At 56.0% G+C, this 21,390-nt stretch overlaps 1 protein-coding gene across 2 annotated transcripts in view; it reads right to left on the bottom strand.

The window, feature by feature from the left end:
- The window catches only part of SLC2A9 (solute carrier family 2 (facilitated glucose transporter), member 9), a 52,702-nt gene extending 31,531 nt beyond the window's left edge, over positions 1-21,171 (bottom strand). Inside the window, exons 1-5 of one of the 2 annotated variants that reach the window (XM_015565785.1) lie at positions 21,060-21,171; positions 20,584-20,694; positions 14,330-14,431; positions 6,845-6,943; positions 333-493 (exon numbers count right to left, since the gene is read on the bottom strand). In XM_015565785.1, coding sequence (XP_015421271.1) covers positions 333-493; positions 6,845-6,943; positions 14,330-14,431; positions 20,584-20,637 — 416 coding nt within the window. In that variant the 5' untranslated portion in view covers positions 20,638-20,694; positions 21,060-21,171. The remainder of the gene's footprint in view (positions 1-332; positions 494-6,844; positions 6,944-14,329; positions 14,432-20,583; positions 20,695-21,059) is intronic. The other variant, XM_006766571.2, reaches the window with a different exon arrangement.
- Positions 21,172-21,390: the final 219 nt, after the last annotated feature.

The raw sequence follows: 21,390 nt of genomic DNA, 5'->3' as shown, positions 1-21,390 counted from the left end.
CGCAGTTTGCCGACCACTGGGAGGCGCCGGCAGCAGATTCGGGGGAGAGGCGGGTTGGAGGAGAGAGAGGCCAGGGTGTTTCTTCCCGGCTCCCTCCCTGTTCCGACAGTAGAGTTTTGACCTCCCCAACCTCAGCGCCTGCTGGGCAGCCCGTTGTCCGCGGCTTCCCTGCCCTGTGGCCTCTGGGACCCTATTTCCACCCCTTGCCCTTCCGACATTCAAGCCTCTCCAGCTGAACTATGTGGCATTTCGTTGTCTGCGGGGTCCTGACGGGACAGATATATTATGAGCATGATGGAGGGGCTCCCCCAACACAGACAGCCCCCACTGACCTCCCACATAACTTTCCCATCGGCTTCACCATGAACGTCCCCACGAGTCCACCGATGGCGAATATGGACACGGTGACCGACCAGAGCAGCGTCAGGGTGTCGGGGTCGATCGGGTATCCACGCCTCCTCTCCCACGTCTCATTGTAAAAGGCCTTGATGTACTGAAAGCAAACAACACACCGTTACTCCCCCTGCTCCCTCCGGCACCCGGAGCAGCTGCGATGAGACCAGAAGCTGCAGAACGCGGTCTCAGGCCAGGACGGCGCTAGGTTCTGCCTGAGCCTTAATCACAGAACCTTCTGATAAAGTCTGTGGATGGGCCCTACTCTTCGTTTGTTTGTTTTGTTAATTCTCATCCAAGGATGCTTTCCCATTGATTTTTAGAGAGAGTGAAAGAGAGAGGGAAAGACAGAAACATCGATGTGAGAGAAACGCATCAATTGTTTCTCCTGCATGCCTCCCAATTAGGGCCCTGGGCTGGGGAGAAGCCTGCAACCCAGGTACGTGCCCTTGACTGGAATCGAACCCAGGACCCACTGGTCTGCAGGCTGACACTATCCACTGACTTTTTTTAAAAATATATTTTCTTGATTTTTTTTTACGGAGAGGAAGGGAGAGAGATAGAGAGTTAGAAACATCGATGAGAGAGAATCATTGATCGGCTGCCTCCTGCACACCCCTTCCCGGGGATCAGGCAACTTGGGCATGTGCCCTGACCAGGAATGAAACCAGTGACCTCCTGGTTCATGGGTCGACACTCAATCACTGAGCCACCCCGGCTGGGCAGATGGGCCCTATGTTTTACCTCATTTTGCAGACAGAGAAACTGAGGCTCTGAGAGACAATGTGACTTGCTTAGTAAGTGGGAAACCTGGGAATCAGACTCAGATCTGCCTTCAAACATAGAGCGACCATGATACCTGGGCCTCTCCAACTTCGGTGCCAGCAGAACCACCTGGGCAAGTGTTTGAAACGCACATCCCTCATGTTAGAGGAAAAGCTCTGTCCTCGGGGTGGGCCAAGACACCAGACACAGAAAACTGCAGCCAGCAAAGGAGAACAAAGCACTCATTTGCATTTCATCGAAATCAACGAGTTCTGTTCTTCAAGGGCCACCTTGACAACAAGGAAAGACAGGCGCACGCTGAGGCCACACATCTGCAACGCATCTGCTGCAAAGGACCGGCATCCACAGTCGGTGAAGAACTCTAACACGTCAATGGGAAGGCAGACAGCCCACGTTAAAAATGAGCAAAAGACTCGAACAGACGACAGAGAAAACTCAAGTGCCCGGTAAGCTCATGACACGATGCTCAACATCGTTAGTCAAGCGCAATGAGGTGCCCCTTTGTGCCCATGAGGTCCCCGTCACCATCAGTTCTGATGCTGTGGGTTTGAGATGGGGACGGGGTGAGTGTGATGTGAACCAAAGACGGAGGTCCCGGCCCTGCACTCCCTGGGCGGGTTCCATCCCTGAGATGTTCATAGCTTCCCCCTTCCCCGCCCCCCGTTACCCAGGGTGGGCCCACTAGTGTCTCCATAGCCAGCAGAGGACATTGTGGAAAAGCTGTGGGTTCAGTGTGCGTAGACCTGGGCGTGAATGCCAGCATCTTGACTGGCTAATCATTTAAACCGGCTGGATCTCGGTCTCCTCATCTGCACACTGGGAGTGATGACACCGATATCTCGGGGCTGTTGTGAGGGTCAAACAGGAGCATGGAGCAGGGCTGCCCAGGCCTTGGGGAGAGCTCGCACAGCCCCGGGAGCCACTTCTCTGCTGGGTGATCTTGAGTAAGTTACTCAACCTCTCTGTGCCTCGGGTTCCTCATCTGGGACACGTTTTCCCTCTGGAAGGCATTGCCACGGGGATTTAATGTGAGGATGAGTAGAAAGTACAGCGCTGGGTCCACAGAAGTGCACAGTGAGAGCAGGAAGCTGGGTGGCTGCTGGTGGCATGGATGTCAGCGTGTCCGTATCTGTCAGGTCGGGGTCCTCGACGTGTCTATTGTGCTGGCCGATGGCTCCATGGATAATTTACCACCGTCTCCCCAGCCAGTCACTCAGAGCCAGGCCTGTGGCAGCGCATTGAACCGTGCAGTCGGCAGCCAGGTAGACCAGCTCAGGACACCTCCAGATGATGCAGGAACTTGCTGGACAAGGGAGGGGAGTGACCCTGTAGCCTGTTCTCCGATGTTCAGTTCCTTACTGAGTCGCACCGAGCCTGTCGTGACTCCGTACGTACAGTTATCCTCAGGAGCGCTACGAAGTGCACACAAATAGGACACACTTATGGCTGGGCCAGAGTGCGCACGCTGCTGTGTAACACGGCCCAGGCCTGAGGGGTCTGTGAAGACAGGCCACACGCCTGTGCAGCTGGGAGAACCAGACGGACGTCCTTGTAAGGGTGCCCACCGCCAAGCCAGGCTCTGGGAAGTGAGGGGTACCCCATGAGCCCCGCAGTGCCACTGCAGGTCCCCACGTGGCAGAGCTCAGGCCTCCCCCACCAGAACACGGCCCGAGGCTGCTCTCCCGAAAGGCCTGCTGGTGCCGTGGCCCTGGGCTGGCTCCGGGGACTGTGGGTTCGGGAGGGCCCCCACCATTCCTGGGACCAAGCAGAGTGGCTCCCGGGCCTGGTCTCTCACAGCCTGGCGCAGGCTGATGAGCTCTGTGGCTCCGGGGACTTGGGCTGACTGACAGGTGGGAAGGAAGCTTCTAGACTCTAGGCAGCGGAGAATGCTGGGCTCCCACTGCTGGCTCTCTCAGTGCTGAGAGAGGAAGCGAGATGCCGGCGATAGCCACTAGGGACGGACTTGCAGGGCTCTCTGGCCCTCCCTCCCACCCACGGCCTGAGGGTTTCCTACTCTAGAACATGAAGAAAGTTCCATTTGCTCTTTGGCTCCAGGTAGAGGCAGGCAGACCCGTGTGTCCCAAACAGCCTGCTTATTAGAACGAGGGCAATCCTGAGCCTCTCTCCTGCTTTTTTTGACGGCACATCCACGTGGACATGCCGTTGGCTCTGAGAGCATTTCTGTGCCTCCCGTGGGGCCGCGGGCTGACAGGGATGAAAAGGGCGAATGTGTTCATTCCTGTAAGTGGCTCGCGCTGTTCTTATCAGCCTGGAGGCAGCGAGACCCTCAGGGAGCATCTCTTCAGCCCACGCGCAGGGGACAGGTGTGAGCACTGGTCCTGGTATAGCACTTTGTAGAACAGGAATAATGACCGGGGCCTGCAGGTGGGGCTGCTGGCAGAGTTACACGAGGTAGGTGGCCCTTGGCATGATGGCCAGCACATAGTAGGTGCTCATCAAACCCCAATGTCTTTCTCCTGCGGGTCGGAAACAGCGTGTTTCTGTTTGGACTTGTCTGGGTGTGATCACACTAGCACACTCCCGCCGTGTGTCTGGCGGCAGCCCCTCAGCGCCCCCCCACTCTGCAAAGCTTCCCGAGCTTCCCCGTGCGGCACAACACAGGCCTTCTCCCAGAGGAACTTGTGAAATGAGAGCATTCTGAACCCAAATGGCAGGCTTCCCAGCTCCATCAAGCTGCCCCCCCCCACCCCCCCGCAGGGGGAAGCAGGCAGGGCCAGCACCCACAGTCAGGATTAGCCAGATGCCAGCACGCAGGCCTGGAGAGGGCCCCCAACTTCCCAATCAGGCAGCTCCCAACCCAACCCAACCCAACCATGACTCACAGCTCCCAACTTAAACAATGCACAATGTACAGTGGGGCCTTGACTTACGAGTGTCCCGACTAACGAGTTTTTTGAGATACTAGCTGTCTCTTGGCCGATATTTTGCATTGAGTTGACAGAGTAATTTGAATTAATGAGCTCGGTCTCGGAACAAATTAAACTCGTAAGTCAAGGCCCCACTGTACTTGAGAAAAATTGATAGCAACCTAAGTGGCCACATAGTAAGGCAGGAGGGGCAGCAGCACACAGCACTGAGAAATCTGGGGCCAGCCCAGCCCCTGTGGCTCAGCGGTTGTCACCACATGAACCAGGAGGTCAAGGTTCAATTTCCTGTCAGGGCACTTGCCCAGGTTTCAGGCTCGATCTCCAGTACAGTAGGTCCTCGGGTTACGTGGGAGATCCGTTCCTACGACGTAACGCGATTTTCGCCGTAAGTCGGAACCCCCCTACGTAAGCACCTACATCCCTCGCATGGAGCACACACACAGCAGTAATGAAGGGAAACAGTGAACAAAATTTAAAAGAAAGATAACAATTCCTGACCTTTACTTGTGGTTAATGAATAATAAAAAGCATAAAGCACATATGTACAGACGTCGAAATGACGGAACTGCTTTTTTTAATATAAATAAATAGGACATGGTGACGTAACCACGAAACGACATCTGTTGAGTCCGACGTAACCCGAGGACCGTCTGTAGAAGGCGTGCAGGAGGCAGCCCACCAATGATTCTCTCTCATCATCTGATTTTTCTATTTCTCCTTCCCTCTCCCTTCCTCTCTGAAATCAATAATAATAATAATAATAAATCCCGGGATGGAGAATTTGCAACAACATGGAAAAAATGCTGACGGTATAAGTATTAAGTCAAAAAAGGGTATATAAACAACTTTAGGGGGCAAAAGTATATTTAGACAAAGCCTTAAAAATGAAAAAAATCTATTTTGTCAGATATTACGGTGGTGGACACGGGCCGTTACACATTTGTCAAAACCCATAGAAGGTACAGCACCAAGCAGGAACCTTACTGTGAGGTACGGACTTTGATGTGTCAAGACAGGCTCCCAGGCTGTAACACACGTCTCCTGTGGACGGGGGGGACGCCGCATGTAAGCGTGTGGCGGGGCCAAGGGGTGCTTGGGAAATCTGTACTTTCTGCTCAGCCTTGCTGCGAACCTAAAACTGCTCTCGAAAACAAAGTTTATTCACTGAAACAATGTTGGCCCTGACTGGTTTGGCTCAGTGGTTAGGTATCGGCCCGTGGACCCACGCGGGTGGGTTTGATTCCCAGTCAAGGGCACGTACCTCGGTTCTGGGTTCGATCTCCAGCCCCACTGGGGTGCATGTGGGAGGCAACCAAGCCATGTGTGTGTCTCGCTCTCCTCCCCTCCTCCCTCCCTTCCACTCTGTCTGAAAATCAATGGGAAAAAAAATCCTCAGGTGAGAATTTAAAAAAAAACAAATAACAAACCACACAACAGAAAAACCCAATTTTGAAACAATGACGGAGTTGTCCCTTGCTCGTGTTCCCATGGTCGTCGCTCCACCCGTGTCATTCCATCCCAGGTTCAAGCGTTACACTCCCTCCTCCGGCCAGGAGTGCAAAGGCCCACCCTCTGCTGGGTTTCACTGAACTTTCGCATCCCAGGCCTCTGTGCCTCTGCTCCACCCTCAAGATGAAGCAAGAGCACAGGTTCCCAGGCCTCTTTGAAGGGCAAACACGGGCCAATCAGATCCCCCTCTCAGGATGCTGGTCCAAAGCCCTCGAACGCTGTGAGACTCAGGCGGCCATTTCCACCCGCTGGCTTGCAAACTGTTTTCAGCATTACAATCATTTTTCAAATGAACTTACACAGAGTTAACAGGTAAAAAAAAAAAAAAAAAAAAATTTAAAAAATGGGGAAAAACAGGGACACTGTAATACTTTAAACAATAAAAATACACTTACAAAATAAATATTTTAAAGAACGTCCACAGCCTGGCTCTTGGCTGCCTCTTCGTTCCCGCCCTACGCGCTCCAAACACACCTGGCCCCAGCCACGTCTCGCCTGCGTCCCTGCAGCGTCCCTGCGGGTGTTTCGCACCCAGGCCTCTGTGCCTCCGCTCCACCCTCCAGCCACCGCGGGCATCGCCTCCTCCAGGAACTCCCCACTCACACCCCACCCACCTTGCCCCAAGGGTGGCGGCAGGCCCTGCAGAAGCCAGCACCCCCAGAATGGGGAGCACCTAACAGCCCAGGTGAGAAGCAAACCGTGCCCTGCCCAGCAACAAGGCGGTATTGCCGGTCTGGAAACACTGCTCCTGATGACCCGGTTTTCCAGGGAAAACAGAAGGCAGCAGTGGATGCTGACCAGCAGGTTCCCGGGTGCCCTCTCGCGCAGATGAAAAGGCATGGACACAAACAGAACAAGGAGGAGAAGGTGGCCCCTCTGTGTCCCCCCAGACTCTGTGCTCCTTGCCCTGGACTAAGACCCTCAGGATCTGCCCCAGCTCCTCCCGCAGGGCCCCCCTCTAGGAAGGACATTCCCACTCCCAGGACACTCGCCCCGGACACTCATACTCCAGCCTCAAGGAACCGATGGCCCCACACATGGCCGCCATCATCTGTTTCTGCATCTCCCACCGCCCCTTCGAAGGCGGGGGCCAGTGCTTCTCTCTGCCCGGTCCCCCCAGACCCCCAGCTGGCACAGAACCTGCCTTCAAAGGTTTGCAGCATCCCGCACCACCCAGCTCCAGGGGGTAGCACTGTTCCCCATCCCCTCCGCCCCACGCCTCCTCAGCGCCCCCTGCAGGGCGCGTCCCGGGGCCATGGGGCACTCACCGGAGTGGGGGCGTTCACCACGGAGAGGTTGTACCCGTACAGGAAGGAGGAGCCGAAGGCGCCCAGGAGAGAGGCCACGATGAGCGAGCAGGACCAGTTCTGGGGAAGGAGGGGACAGCACATCAGATCCGTACATGGCTGCACGCGGCTGTTTCAGCTGAATTTGGCCAGCTTCTGGCCCCCACAGGAGCGCAGAGCAAGCCAGACGCCGCTGCCAGCCGTAGCCGCTGGCGCTTCCTGAGAGCCAGGCCAGGTGCTGTTCTAAGCACTTCTGGGAACTCTGTCCTGGGACTCAGATCACTCCTGCTTTATCCGGGTTGTACAGGTGGGGAAACAGGCACAGAGCAGCCCCGGTGGTCTGGCTCCACCCACATGGTCACCCCCTCCTGGCTCTTCCTCTGGGCGCGGTGTCAGGGCCCTGCGGCTCCTGACAGCCACGCAGACGCACCCCCCCACCCCCAAGCACACACTACTCCCGGAGGAAGGGAGGGAGGGAGGGGCCCATCCCCTAGGCTGGTAGGAGCACCTGGGGACAAGGACCGCACACAGAGCGTTACTGTACTTGGCCCGGAGGTCCAGGCCTGCTCCTTGTCATCCTGCCCTGTGGCTCCCTCCAAGAACGGCCACAGCCACGGCAGAACCACGGAGCAGAAACGTCTGGACCCTTTGGCAAAGGCTGGCCAGCCGACAGGAGCTGGACACAGGGAGGGCTGCCATCCTAGGCCGGCCAGGGGTGTGGGCCACTCGCCAGAGAGAGGGGACCCAGGTGTCCTTGGAAGGCACATTCTCTGCCATCGTTCAGTGTGTGTGTGTGTGTGTGTGTGTGTGAGAGAGAGAGAGAGAGAGAGAGAGAGAGAGAGAATGAGTGAGTGTGAGAGAGTGTGTTTGAGAGTGTGTGTGAGAAAGTGTGTGAGAGTGTAAGAGTGAGTGAGAGTGTGAGAGTGTGTGAGTGTGTGAAAGTGTTTGTGTGAGAGAGTGTGTGAAAGTGTGTATGTGTGAGTGTGAGAGAGTGAGTGAGTGTGTGTGTGAAAGCGTTCTGTGAGAGTGTGAGTGTGTGTGAGAGAGTGAGTGTGTGTGTGAGTGCATGTATGTGAGTCTGTAAAAGTGTGTGTGAGTATGTGTTTGAGTGTGAGTGTTAGTGTGTGAGTGTGTGTGAGAGAGTGAGTGTGTGTGTGTGAAAGTGTGTCTGTTAGAGAGTGAGAGAGTGTGAGTGTGTGTGTATGTATGTGAGTGTGAAAGTGTATGTGTGTAAGTGTGAGAGTGTGTGTGTGAGAGTGTATGTGTATGTGTGAAAGTGTGTGAGAGAGTGTGAAAGTGTGTGTGTGTATGTATGTGAGTGTGAAAGTGTATGTGTGTAAGTGTGAGAGTGTGTGTGTGAGAGTGTATGTGTATGTGTGAAAGTGTGTCTGTGAGAGAGTGTGAAAGTGTGAGTGTGTGAAAGTGTGTGTGAGTGTGTGTGTGAGAGAGAGTCAGCGTGTATGTGTGTGAGTGTGTGAGAGTGAGTGTGAGAGAGTGTGAGTGTGTGCGTATGTGTGTGAGTGTGCGAGAGTGAGTGTGAGTGTGTGAGTGTGTTTGTGTGAGTGTGTGTATGTGAGAGTGTGTGTGTGTGAGAGAGAGTGAGTGAGAGTGTGAGAGAGTGTGAGAGAGTGTGAGTGTGTGTGTGTGTGTGTGTGTATGTGTATTGTGAGTACCAGCCACTGACAAAGCTCCAGGGACACAGCAGTAAACAGACAGCTGAAGTCCAGAATTCAGGGAACTATGTCGGTCAAATGCTCTTTGAAGGGACCCCCGTAGCCAAACCCCTGCTCTGCCCACCTTGCGGCCTCCTCTGGCATGAGCTCCATGCCAGGCACCCACCACTCCGCTGTGGGACCGAGCCAATCCTGGACCTTCCTGGGCTCAGCTTGCCCAGCTGTGAATGGGGCCGCCCAGGATGGAAGGGGTGGATGTGTTGCTGGATGTGGAAGTTTAGAGTATTGTGTGCACGTGGTGAGTGTTCTGAAAGGGTGTTTCCTCTGTGCTCTCTCCCCGCGCCCTTTGACCCAGGCGTACAGAATGGTGGCTGCCGAGTGATGTGCCAAGACCTCTCCAGGCCCAGCTGGTGTGGCTACACCCCCCAAGGTCTTCCCTCCTAGAGTCTGCCTGTCTAGGACCCATCGCCCTCGGCTCCGCCCTGAAAGCCCCACCTCCCGGTTTTACATTCATATCTGATTCTACTCCATCTGACTCCCAGCGCTTACCACTGTGTAACCTTAGCCCAGTTACACAGCTGCTCTGTGACCCAGGGTCCTCAGCTTGAAATGGGCTGATAGTAAACCTCCTCCCGAGATATCGTGTGGAAGGAAGGAGTCCAAGCAGCTAGGTCCTATGTCAGGTGCCCAGGAGTGCCCGCAGCAGAGGCTGGACAGTGGACGGGGCCTTACTTTCTAAGGGTGAACATCTCGCTTCCTGCCCTCTGCTTCCAGGCACTGAGCCTGCTGCAGACGAGATGCTGGTGATCACATGGAGGGCGAGACGGAGGATGGAACACAGCCTGCCCTCTATATTCAGGGGTTCCACCTCCGTGGGCTCAACCAACCACAGATTGGAAACATCCCCCCAAAGTTACAGTCACCTGAATGATGGTTATGTCTGTACGAAACACTACGGCCTTTCAGTCTTGTCATTATTCCCTCAATAACACAGTGTAACAACCATTTACACCACGTGGACACTGTATTAGGTATGATAAGTAAACTGGAGATGATTTAAAGCATATGGGAGGGTGAGGGTAGGTTATATGCAAACACTACGCCATCCTATATAATAAAAGAAAAAAATGGTAATTGGTGTAGGACGATACCCTTTTCATTGGCTAATCAGGGCTATATGCAAATTAACTGCCAACTCAGATGGCAGTTAACTGACAACAAAATGGCGGTTAATTTGCATATGTAGGCACAATGCAGGGAGGCGAAAGGGAAAGCAGGAAGAAGCCCCCTGCCACTGACAGTGATCGAAAGCCCAGGGGGCCCGCTAAGAGCCCCCAGGGCCGCCTTTGCCCTGCCCCCCAGCCATGATCAGAGAATCAGGCGCCTTTGCCGCCCTGGCCAGTGATAGCAGGAAGTAGGGGTGGAGCCAGCGATGGGAGCTGGGCAGGGTCAAAGCTGGCAGTCCCGGGAGCTAGGGGTCCCTTGCCTCGGCCTAAAGCGGAGCCCACGATTGCGGGGCGGCTGCTGCTGCGGGTCCCTGCTGCCTGGGCAGGACGCCTCGGCCAGAGGCGTTAGGCCTGGGCAGGGGCGGAGCCTATAACCGCGGGGAGCTGGGGGTGCCCTGCCCAGGCCTGACACCTCTGCCAGAGGCCTCAGGCCTGGGCAAGGGACCAATCCGGTGATCGGCGATCGGATGGTGATGAGGGTCAACTCCTCTGGCCAAGGCATCAGGCCTGGGCGGGGGGCGGAGCCAGCAATCAGAGGGGGCAGGGGGTCCCCTGCCCAGGCCTGATGCCTGGGCCAGAGGCATCAGGCCTGGGCTGGGGGCAGAACCAGTGATGGGGGGAAATGAGGGTCCCCTGCCCAGGCCTGACGCCTCTGCCAGAGGCGTCAGGCCTGGGCAAGGGGCCGATCCTGCGATTGGAGATTGATGGGGGCCAATGCCTGAGGGCTCCCAGTATGTGAGAGGGGGCAGGCTGGGCTGAAGGACACTCCCCCTCACCCCCACCCAGTGCACGAATTTCGTGCACCGGGCCCCTCGTCCTCTATAATAAAAGGCTAATATGCAAATCAACCAAACAGCGGACTGACCGGTCGCTATGATGTGCACTGACCACCAGGGGGCAGACGCTCAATGCAGGAGCTTCCCCCTCGTAGTCAGTGAGCTCCCACAGCAGGAGCACCACTCAGCCAGAAGCCTGGTTCATGGCTGGCGAGTACAGTAGCGGTGGCAGCGCTAAGGATGTTCAACTGCCAGCTTACAGGGAGAGGGCCAAAGGCATCAGTCAGACATCCCCCGAGGGCTCCGTGACTGTGTGCAAGAGGGTGCAGGCCAGGCTGAGGGACCACCCCCCAAGTGCACGAATTTCATGCACCGGGCCTCTAGTTTCATATAAAGGACTGGAGTATCCACAGATGTGGGTGTCAGAGGGAGTCCTAAACAAATCCCTGAGGATACCCAGGGGCGACTGTCTTTTCTGCAGTAAGAGCAGCTTGAACTTAACGGGATTCACTGACGGAACAGAATCGCACTGCGGACAGAGCACCATTCTCCATCGCTGTCTGTAAAATCACCCTCTGGGTCTCGGCTCAGATGCCACGCCTCCTAACTCCCCACCCTGGCCGTGCTGGGCACCTTCTCTCCCTGGGCCCCCCTGGCTCCCCCAACCACCACTCCTGCTTGTCAGAATCATCAGAGGGCGGAGGAGGACAGGGGGAGCCATCTCCTGGAGCCCCCTCCCCTGCATGTCCCCGTGCCCACCACCCCTCACCACCATCCCCAGGGGCAGAGGGTACCTGCTGTGGCGACAGGGAAGGAAAAAGGGCCACCGCCCAGCAAGGTCTTACGTGAGCACAGTCATACCGCCAGAAGGTGCTGTCAGCCGCAGGACACTGGCCACAGGGTTGGAGCACCGATGGCCAAAGTCACTGGATGGGATGCCAAGCCCCGTGGCCTCGGGGCAGGCAGTAACAGGCATGCACTGCCACCCACACTGTGACCCGAGCCTCCGGGCGGGGAGACGGGGGGGATAGAGGCCCATGTCTCTGTTTACCTGCTTTCTCCTCCCACCTGGCTTCCCGCTCCTCGGCCAGGCCCCCGTGGGGAGTCCCGGGGGGCTGGGGCCCCGTGTGAGGGGCGCTGAACCGGGCTCCTCCCGGGAGTCCATGCTCCGCTTCCCGCAGCGCCCAGGGCATCTCCGAGGGCCAGGAGGCAGAGTCCAGGGGAGGGGCGGCCGGCCGGAAGTGTGGCAATTCTCTCTTGTTTGAACAGGAAATGGGCAGTGATTTTTTTTCCCCTGATCCCAAGTCAGAACCACAACTGGAGCAGCAAGGGAAACCTGTCTTCTCAAGCATCACCCCTGGGTGTGGGTTTTCCTCTTTAACGAGGCCAGAGCAGGGAGGGAGAGACCAGCATAAAGCCAGGGCGGCTCCCTCAGGCAGGGGTGGGAACGTCCGCCCGCAGGCGCCGAAGGCCCGAGGAATCAGTTGGCCCAGCCCTGCCAAGGCGTTAGGGGTGGGTGAATGAAGTGTTTGGCAAATAGAGCAGGCTAAAGTCTAAGTGGATACTTTGTATGGCCTGGCCTGCGAATGCCGTTTTAAATATCCAAGTGGCCTTTGGCAGGAAAAAGGTTCCCCACCCCTGCCTTGAGGGTTGGGACGGATGGACTTCGAAGGAGAAGCCTGGTGGGAAGCCAAGCCTGACTCCAGCCCCATGGAACACACTGCCACTCGCCACTTTGCTGCTGTGCGTCCTCAGGCAGGTCGCTTTGCTTCTCTGAGCTACCATGTTTCCAAGTGCCAAAGGGGAGACCGCTCCTGCCCCGACTGTCCTGCCGAGTTATTCAGGGGCTCGGAGAGAAACCACGTAGCCCATGCACAGACGGGCATGGCTGCCTGCAGCTCTGGACCTGCAGGAAGCAAAGAATCGGCCCCGGGGTCATTACCCACCCTGCTCACTCAGCATGGGCTGCGGAGGTGCCTCCCTCGTGCCTGCCCCCTCAGGGGCTCAGGGGCGGCGTTCCGGCGACCAGACCCCTCATGCCCAGGAGGACGGGTGAGAGTTCATTTGCCTTGTGGTCAGAGAACCACCTTTAAACCCTGTGAAGGACAGGCCGCCTTGGCCCTGTGCTCCCAGAGGCAGAGCCGATGCTGAGGCCACAGGCGTGTTTGGGGGACGAAGAACCCCCAGAGGCCAGGGCAGCCTCAAGCCCACAGACAAGAAGCCAGCAGGCTGGGCTAAAGGGAAAGCGCATACTGAGATCAGACGTGGAGCCCCGCAGACGCACTGGGAGTGTGCCGTGTCACACGCATGTGCGAACGTCCAGCCCACGATGCACAACATGGGGAAGCAGCCGCTCAGTGGGGAACCAGGATTCCAGAGAGAGACAAGCCAGCCCTCACCATCAGGCTAGCGATTCCCTGAACATATGAAACAGTGCAATGGCCATTCTGCATATTAATCCCGCAAGGAGATTCGGGGACTCGGGGAGAAGCGGCTCTTCTGGAATTGATTTGCAGTCCGCCCAGCACCCCTCCATGCGCCCTCTCCCCCATCTAGGAGGAGCTGTGGTCCAGAGCAGGATGCCGACATAGACACTCTCAGCTATAACACGTAATATGATGGCTGAGAATTCCCCAGGGAGACACAGAGGCAGCACTGAGCCAACCTGGGGCTGAATCCTGGAAGACTTCCTGGAGGAGGTGGCTCCTGGACCACTAAACCTGGGGAGTATGCTGGCCAAGAAGGGTGTGGGAGGGCACTGAGCCAAGGCCCAGGGTATTAGGGGAAGGGAAATAGTAGGGTGTGGCTGGGGCCTACGGAGAAAGGCAAGCACTTCATACCAGTGCCCGCACAGGGGAGCCATGACTCAACCCAATACAAGCCCTGAGAAAAGCCTACGGTGACTACCTGGAGGGAGTGTCTATAGCAGGACTCTGGATGGCCTGGGCAGGTGGCCCTCCCCTTCACACCTGCGAGGTGAGGATAGTGGCGTCCAGGCTGCCCAGTTCACACTTCCCTGGCCGACTGGCCAATATGCGTGTTGATCTTTGTCCTGCTAAGTAAAGGTTTCATATAAATGTGGACATTTTCTCCTCTGAGTCCTGGTAGCTCCCACACCCATCACAGGAGACCAGGCACACACGGGTGGAGATATGAGACCGGCTCCACCTTGAACTGGCTGCATAGCCTTGGACAAGTGGCCTCAGCCCTCGCCAAGCCCTGCTTCATCGCCTGTGAAGTCTGGGTGGCGATGCCTTCACCCTAGTGTGGCTGGGAGAAGCGAATGAGAACCCCGGGTGTGAAGGTCCAGCACAGAGAGGGTGCTGACCGGCTCCTGGTTTTTGCATCTGGTTTGGAGAGAGGGCTCAGGGAGTCCCGAGGGGGAGAGAGGCTTTCTAAGTGCTGAGGACTTCCTGGAGGAGGGGGCGGTGACCTGGGCCTGTGGTGGATGGGGGACCGGTTACAGTGTATCCTGAAGGATGATGCTATCATCCCTCTCCACGTCAGTGTCCCCTTGATCTAGAGAAATGACCTCTGGAATGGAGATTCCTCCCCCTTCCAAATCCGGAAGGTCACCTGCAGATAGGATTTTTATCAGCCGCAGTACAAGCCACCTGAGGCCTGTGCCTCACCGCATACACTTCACGGTACTTCCCACGTCACCCTGCGTGCAGCCTCTGTCCCCTGGCCTGACCCCCCAGAGCCTGCATGTCCCCGGGGCGGGAGGGGCAAGGAGGGACAGCCCCAGAGTCCCCAGGCGCTCCAGTAAGAGGTAAGGGAGCCAGGACTGACCGATTTCTTTTCCTCCAAATCGCTTTCTTTGTTAGTGGCCGGGTCCTTGTCACTGAGCTTCATGGCTTCTTTCTCAGGTTTGGGACTGGGTTTTTTTTGTTCCTGAGGAAGAAGAAAAAGGAAGCAGCCATTATTAGGCTCCTGCTGCCAGGGATAGGTAACTCAGGGGAGTCGGCGAGGAGCGCTGGTGGAGACACCCGCACGGGGGACCCCTGCTCCTGGGCACCCCCTGCTCCTCTCTGGCCTCAGTTTCTCCATTTGTGAGATGGTTGGGTTGACTACGTCTGTGTCTGGAATGCTGGCTGGATGGCTTTTAAGTACAGGCCTCTCCCAGAACATTCTCGTCTACACGGCCATTCTCGCGCTGGGCACATCTTGTGAACACTAGACTTCCTGTCCCCAAGATGTGAAAATAAAAGCCAGGGAAGCTAAAACGAAGTGGTCCCTCCCTGCTCAGCTGGAAACAGTTGCCCAAATTGCCACCTGGATTTCTGGCGGACAGAGCTAAGCGATGGTGCAGCTGCTCTGGAGATGGGAAATGTTTAGGCCCTTCGGCCCAACTACTCCATTTGTAGAAGCTCACCCTGAAACAGTAAAAAATGTGCTCCAAGATTTCAGCCAGAAATGGCATTGAAACATTTTTTTTTCATGTTAGAAAAAATGGCATTCACAATAGGAAAAAGATATGGAAGAGGGGAGTTTAAATAAATGACGGTACCTCCCCAGGATAAAAATGCACGGAGCACTTTAAACCTGACGTGAGAGAATTTTACTGTCCCGAGGAAATACTCAGGATTACTCACTTGACAAGAAGGGGAAGATCTATGAAAGAATGTACATTAGTCAACATTAAAAATAGATGTACTTCCTAGTAGCCATTCTTTTTAAAACATACATTTTACTGATTTCAGAGAAGAAGGGAGAGGGAGAAGAAGAGGGAGAGATAGAAACATCAATGAGGAGAGAGAAACAGGGATCAGCTGCCTCCTGCACACTCCCTACTGGGGATGGAGCCCACAACTGGGCATGTGTCCTGACTGGGAATCGAACCGTGCCCTCCTGGTTCATACATTGATGCTCAACCACTGAACCACACTGGCCGGACTGAATAGCCACTCCTAAAACAACATTCGTACTTCAACTTTGCCCATGCGACTTTTAAATGCCAAATTAAATTTAAAGCAAAATATTTATACATTCAGTTATTTAGTTAACAAATATTCACTAAGCCCCTAGCATCCAGGTGATGGGGATGCAGTCTCGAGAAGACAGCCCTTGCCCTGCCCGCATGGAGCTTACATGCTAGGAGAGACTGTTGGGAAGGGGGTGCAGACGGCTCACGGGCACGCAGACGGCTCACGGGCACGCAGACGGCTCACAGGCACACAGACAGCTCATGGCAAGCAGACAGCTCACGGGCACACAGACGGCTCATGGCAAGCAGATGGCTCACAGGCACACAGACAGCTCACGGGCACGCAGACGGCTCACGGGCACGCAGACGGCTCACGGGCACGCAGACGGCTCACAGGCACACAGACGGCTCACGGGCACGCAGACTGCTCACGGGCACACAGACAGCTTACAGGCACACAGACAGCTCACAGGCACGCAGACTGCTCACAGGCATACAGACAGCTCACAGGCACGCAGACGGCTCACAGGCACACAGACAGCTCACAGGCACACAGACAGCTCACGGGCACGCAGACGGCTCACGGGCACGCAGACGGCTCACGGGCACGCAGACGGCTCACGGGCACGCAGACGGCTCACGGGCACGCAGACGGCTCACAGGCACACAGACGGCTCACGGGCACGCAGACGGCCCACAGGCACACAGACAGCTCATGGCAAGCAGACGGCTCACGGGCACGCAGGTGTGAGCGGCATGTCCCAGGCGGGGTCCTGCCTGGACTACAGACCAGCAGCGGACAGGTCACAGCTGTACGTGCTCAGAAAATAAACGTCCTTGAAGCAGCTATTCTTCCCACTTGGCCGTGATATTTTAGCCAATTATCCTCTTACGTATTCGTTTTTCTACACTGGGGAAAAACAAAACAAAAACACCCACCTCTACAACTAGAAAAATGAGTTTTTACATTTTCTTTAAATTAAAAAAAATTTTTTTGAAGAATTAAGCCCTTATGTTCTCAAGTAGCCAAAAAGATTTAAAAGGTAAAATTCTGATTCGCACGAGAAGAGACAATTCACAGAGCTAGCATTATTTTGCCTCCTGTCTTCAGAGGTATATTCTGCTGTTTTGCGAGACATTAAAAAAAAAAGGTAAAATTCTGCAAGAAGACCGCTCTTACAGAATCAGGAGCTCCAAGGTCCAGAGTCAGCTCTGGCCTGGCGGGAATGTGGCTGGGGAGCTGCTACTGAGGACCTTCGAGGCTCTTCCCTGCGAAACGCCACCTGCTTCATGCCAGCACCCCCCAGGGACACTCACTCAGCTCAGCACCCCCAGGGACCCTCAGCTCAGCACCTCCAGGGACCTTCAGCTCAGCACCCCCAGGGACACTCAGCTCAGCACCCCCCAGGGACACTCACTCAGCTCAGCACCCCCAGGGACACTCAGCTCAGCACCCCCCAGGGACACCCACTCAGCTCAGCACCCCCAGGGACACTCAGCTCAGCACCCCCCAGGGACACTCACTCAGCTCAGCACCCCCAGGGACCCTCAGCTCAGCACCCCCAGGGACACTCAGCTCAGCACCCCCCAGGGACACCCACTCAGCTCAGCACTCCCAGGGACACTCAGCTCAGCACCCCCCAGAGACACTCAGCTCCCTGGACCGCCCCCCTTGGGCTCTTGGTGCTTCTCTAGCTGCCCCATGGCCGGAGTCCTGTCATCCTTCCCGTCTCGCCTGCATGGCTCCCAGCTCCACTCTGGGCCCTGCCCCTCTGGCGCATCTGAGTTGCTTCCTCCCGGCCTCCCCTAGCCTGTCCCATGAGCCCCAGAGCTGGGCCGACCTGCTGACTGCTCTCCTGTGTCCCCAGGGCCTGGGACGCGTCCTGGTCCTGGTGGTTCTCTGGAGGGGTCACCCCGGCCAGGCTGTGCCTGTGGTTGGGCACCTGGAGAGCAGGCAAGCTGTTGCTGGGGTTTTTAGAAACGAGGGATGTTCCCTTTAAGTAAACTGGGTGACCCGCCGTGATACTGTGGGCGCCTCCCCCCGTCGCCTGGAGGCCCCAAGTGAAAACACAGAGGTGCCCCGAGGAGGAAGGAATTTGGCCTTGAGACAACAACAGAGAAATTCTGTCTGTGGTTCCCACGTGAAAACGGCAGCATCTTGGAATTTCTATGCTGGCTTACGAATCGGCTTGGGGCTTGCCAGCACCCACAATTAAGCAAGCCATTTCCTTAAAATGCCCCCCCCCCCCAGCTCTACCTCTACCTCTGTCTATACACATCACTATATCTAACCTACAGATACGTAGACCTTGTTCCCTGGCCACCCTGACCGATATACTCCTCACACTGGGTCACAGCTGATTACCTCTCTGTCCACAGAGTCTGACACAGTGCCTGGCCCCAGAGGCGCCTGGGAAAGAGAATGGGTGGGGTGCCAGAGAGGGGAAGGGAGAACTCAGACTGGGGTCAGATGGGATGGTCTGGGGCAGTGGTCGGCAAACTCATTAGTCAACAGAGCCAAATATCAACAGTACAACGATTAAAATTTCTTTTGAGAGCAAATTTTTTTAAACTTAAACTATATAGGTAGGTACATTGTTATTAACTTAATTAGGGTACTCCTAAGGCTTAGGAAGAGCCACACTCAAGGGGCCAAAGAGCTGCATGTGGCTCGAGAGCCGCACTTTGCCGACCAAGGGCCTGGGGCAAAGGAGCCAGAAGGAGGGCATCCATGGCCCGCCCCGCCCGCCTCTAGGCCTGCCTCCCCATCCAGCTTGTGGGAATGAAAGGCTGTCACCACGGAGCTCCAGGGAGTGCCATTTGCACAGGTGACACTAAATGTCCCTCTGGAGTCATGCCACTCCGTGGCCCTGCAGGAACCCGAGTTCTGTTTCCTTATCAACCGATCAAGGTAGTCATCATCCTCTCCCATTGGGTGAGGCATCGCTTAGAAAACAGGCCTGGAGGGACGCCCGGCCAGTCCTCGCTGTCTAGTTACTGACCGCGATCGCTCCCTGGGCTGGAGACCGGGCAGTAACAGATGCGGCCACAGCTGAGTATTTGTGAGGCACCAGGTGCAAGTAGTGCTCAGGCAGCAGGAGTAAGAGTGGTGCTGGGAGTGGACAGCGTGGGAGGATGGGTCAGGTCGCCAGGGAGAGGGGAGAAAGAAAGGGGCCCTACAGAGCCCCAACCTGGAAGGAGCAGGTGGGGGTGGGAAATGGCTCAGGAGGCCGAGCTGGAGGAAACAGGGAGGGGGGGTAGGAAAGGAGGAGATAGTATCCAAACGACATAAAGAACCCACAGAACGGAGCCCGAGATGGGAGGTGTGCCCTGGCCCCGTGGGGAGAGGCTGCGTTCTTCCCAGAAAACACGGGAACGAGCCGGGCACCGGGAAGGTGTGTAGGCGGTGGCTTGTGCTTCCTCCGGGGTCCCGCCGCTTCCCATCTGTTCCCAGGCCAGAGGGGAAAGGACGGGGTTTGCGAAGTCAGTGAGGACCCACTGCCCAGGGGAGCCGTGGGCAGCAGGGGTCTGAGACCCCCGATAGCAACCATAAAGAGCTGAGCATGACCAGGTGCAGAGCTAGTGCCCCAGGCAGCATAGAGCCAGGGCTTCAAATCCTGGGCCTACTGCTCACTTGCTTTGTGACTTGGAGGAAGTTACTTAACCTCTCTGGACCTGTTTCTCTAGGGCAGTGGTTCTCAACCTTCTGGCCCTTTAAATTCAGTTCCTCATGTTGTGACCCAACCATAAAATTATTTTCGTTGCTACTTCATGTTGCTACTTCGTTGCTACATCACTGTCATGTTGCTACTGTGATGAATCGTCATGTAAATATCTGATATGCAGGATGGTCTTAGGTGACCCCTGTGAAAGGGTCGTTCGACCACCGAAGGGGTCGCAACCCACAGGTTAAGAACCGCTGCAATAAGGCAGCGGTTCTCAACCTTGGCTGCACATTAGAATCACCTGGAAATCTTTTTAAAATCCTAATTTCTGGATTCTCATCCTCCGAAATTCTGTTTCTTTGTTATGGGGTGGGGCCACAACATTAGTAAGAAACAATTTCCGGAGGATGAGGCCCAGACATCAGGATTTTGAAAAGGTTCCCAGGTGATTCTAATGTGCAGCCAAGGCTGAGAACCGCTGCTCTAAGGTTTCAACAGAATAATAAATAAGTGACATAGCCTAACAGAGTAAATACAAGCTGGGGAACAAGGCTCTGAAAACGCGAGCTTCCTGTCCTTTTGATCCACGGTAACAATGCCAACATGGCTGCTTTCTGCTCTAATCCTACGCCAGAGCCTGGCGGTGTGGCCGGGCCCGCTCTGAAGGCACAGGGCTATCGTACTCACCGCTGGATACACACGGCCCGGGCCCCTGGGTGCCCACCTGCCACCACGACCCAGCAGCTCCATAGAGCAGACCTGGCTCCCGGCGATCTGATGGGGGCCCCCAGGGGTTAAATACTTCGGAAACTACCTCCGCTACTCCCACTGCCGTTCTCCCAATAATGAAGCCTCACAGGCACCATGTGTGTCTGACATGTGGCCTGTCCTGTTTGAAATAAAGCGAGTGAGCCCAGCTGGTGGGGCTCAGGGATTGAGCGTGGACCCGTGCACCAGGAGGTCACTGGTTCAATTCCCAGTACGGACACGTGCCCCAGCTGTGGGCACGTGTACGGACACGATCCCCAGGGCGGGGCATGCAGGAGGCAGCCATCATTTCTATCTCCCTCTCCGTTCCCCCCTCTCTAGAAATCAATCAAAACATTTCAAAAAAGGAAGAAAGAAAGAAAAGAAAAGGAAAAAGAAATAAAGCAAGTGAGCCTTGAAGTGTCTTTACCCACCGACCTGTCACAGAGCTCGGATCTGAATCCCGGTGGCTTGAAGTCAGACCCTCACGTACCGGCTTGTGTTATGTAAAAGGACCAAGGCAGAGGACGGGCCCTGACTCGTCAATACCCCGCAGAAGGTTGCGACAGCAGCGGGCCTTGTTCTCCCACACCTGGCACATGCCAGTGGTGGCCACTGCCCTGCAGGGCCGGGCGCCACTGCCCTGAGCAAAGCCCAGGTTCCAAAGCCGCGGGCGGACACCCCTGAACAGGAAACGCCGTACAGACCCTGGTCCCCGAGCGCTTGGTCTGAGTAACACTTGCTGGGGCCTGATTCTTCATTTTCAAGATTCATTCTCTGCTGATTTGGCATGGAGCTATAGCTGATCCCAAGATGAGCTAACGGAAAGGAATGTGGAAAACGGAGCAGGAGAAAGAGAGAAAGAGAGAGAGAGAGAGGGAGGGAGAGAGAAGGGGAAGGAAGGAAGGGAGCAGGGAGTGGGTGGGTGGCGGGAGGTTACAGCCTGGGCCACCAGCCGTGGGAAGAATAGCCGGCATTGCTCATGGCCAATGTCGTTGTTACATTCGCATCTGCCGGACACCACGCTAGGCACTCACGTGTTCTCCTCAACTCCGACTTCACCACATTGATTTTCAAGTCCCTCCGTTTTCAAGCCCCCCCTTTCACTGTTCGTAGGGGTCCCAGTCCCTCCCCCGAAACCGTCCCCCAAGCCGATCCAGGACTGCGAGGGAGCGGAGCTTACCTGTCCCCGAGCTTCGCTGGCCTGTCCCAGTCTAAAGAGCAAACAGATAGACCGGCTCCCGGTGAAATCAGATATAAACCAGGGAAACTGTGAAAGACAACAGCGTTAATGATTACATGGCATCCAGCGCTCCAGTTGCTGTAAACAGGCCGCGGGGCCTATCTTGACGAGCGATAAATGATTAACGCACATGCGCAGGTTCGGGTCAGCCAGTTCTGGACCCGGAGCTGACGGCAGAGGTGTCCTGGCTGCTTGAGCCCCTGCCGGCTAACGGGTTGACGTTCCGGGTGCCGGGTCCCTTCTCGCTGACGTGAAGCTGTGACCGGCATAG

This window comes from Myotis davidii, unplaced genomic scaffold (assembly GCF_000327345.1).
Source record: "Myotis davidii unplaced genomic scaffold, ASM32734v1 scaffold960, whole genome shotgun sequence".
Lineage (NCBI taxonomy): Eukaryota > Metazoa > Chordata > Mammalia > Chiroptera > Vespertilionidae > Myotis > Myotis davidii.
This window is presented reverse-complemented; position numbering and strand designations above follow the sequence as displayed.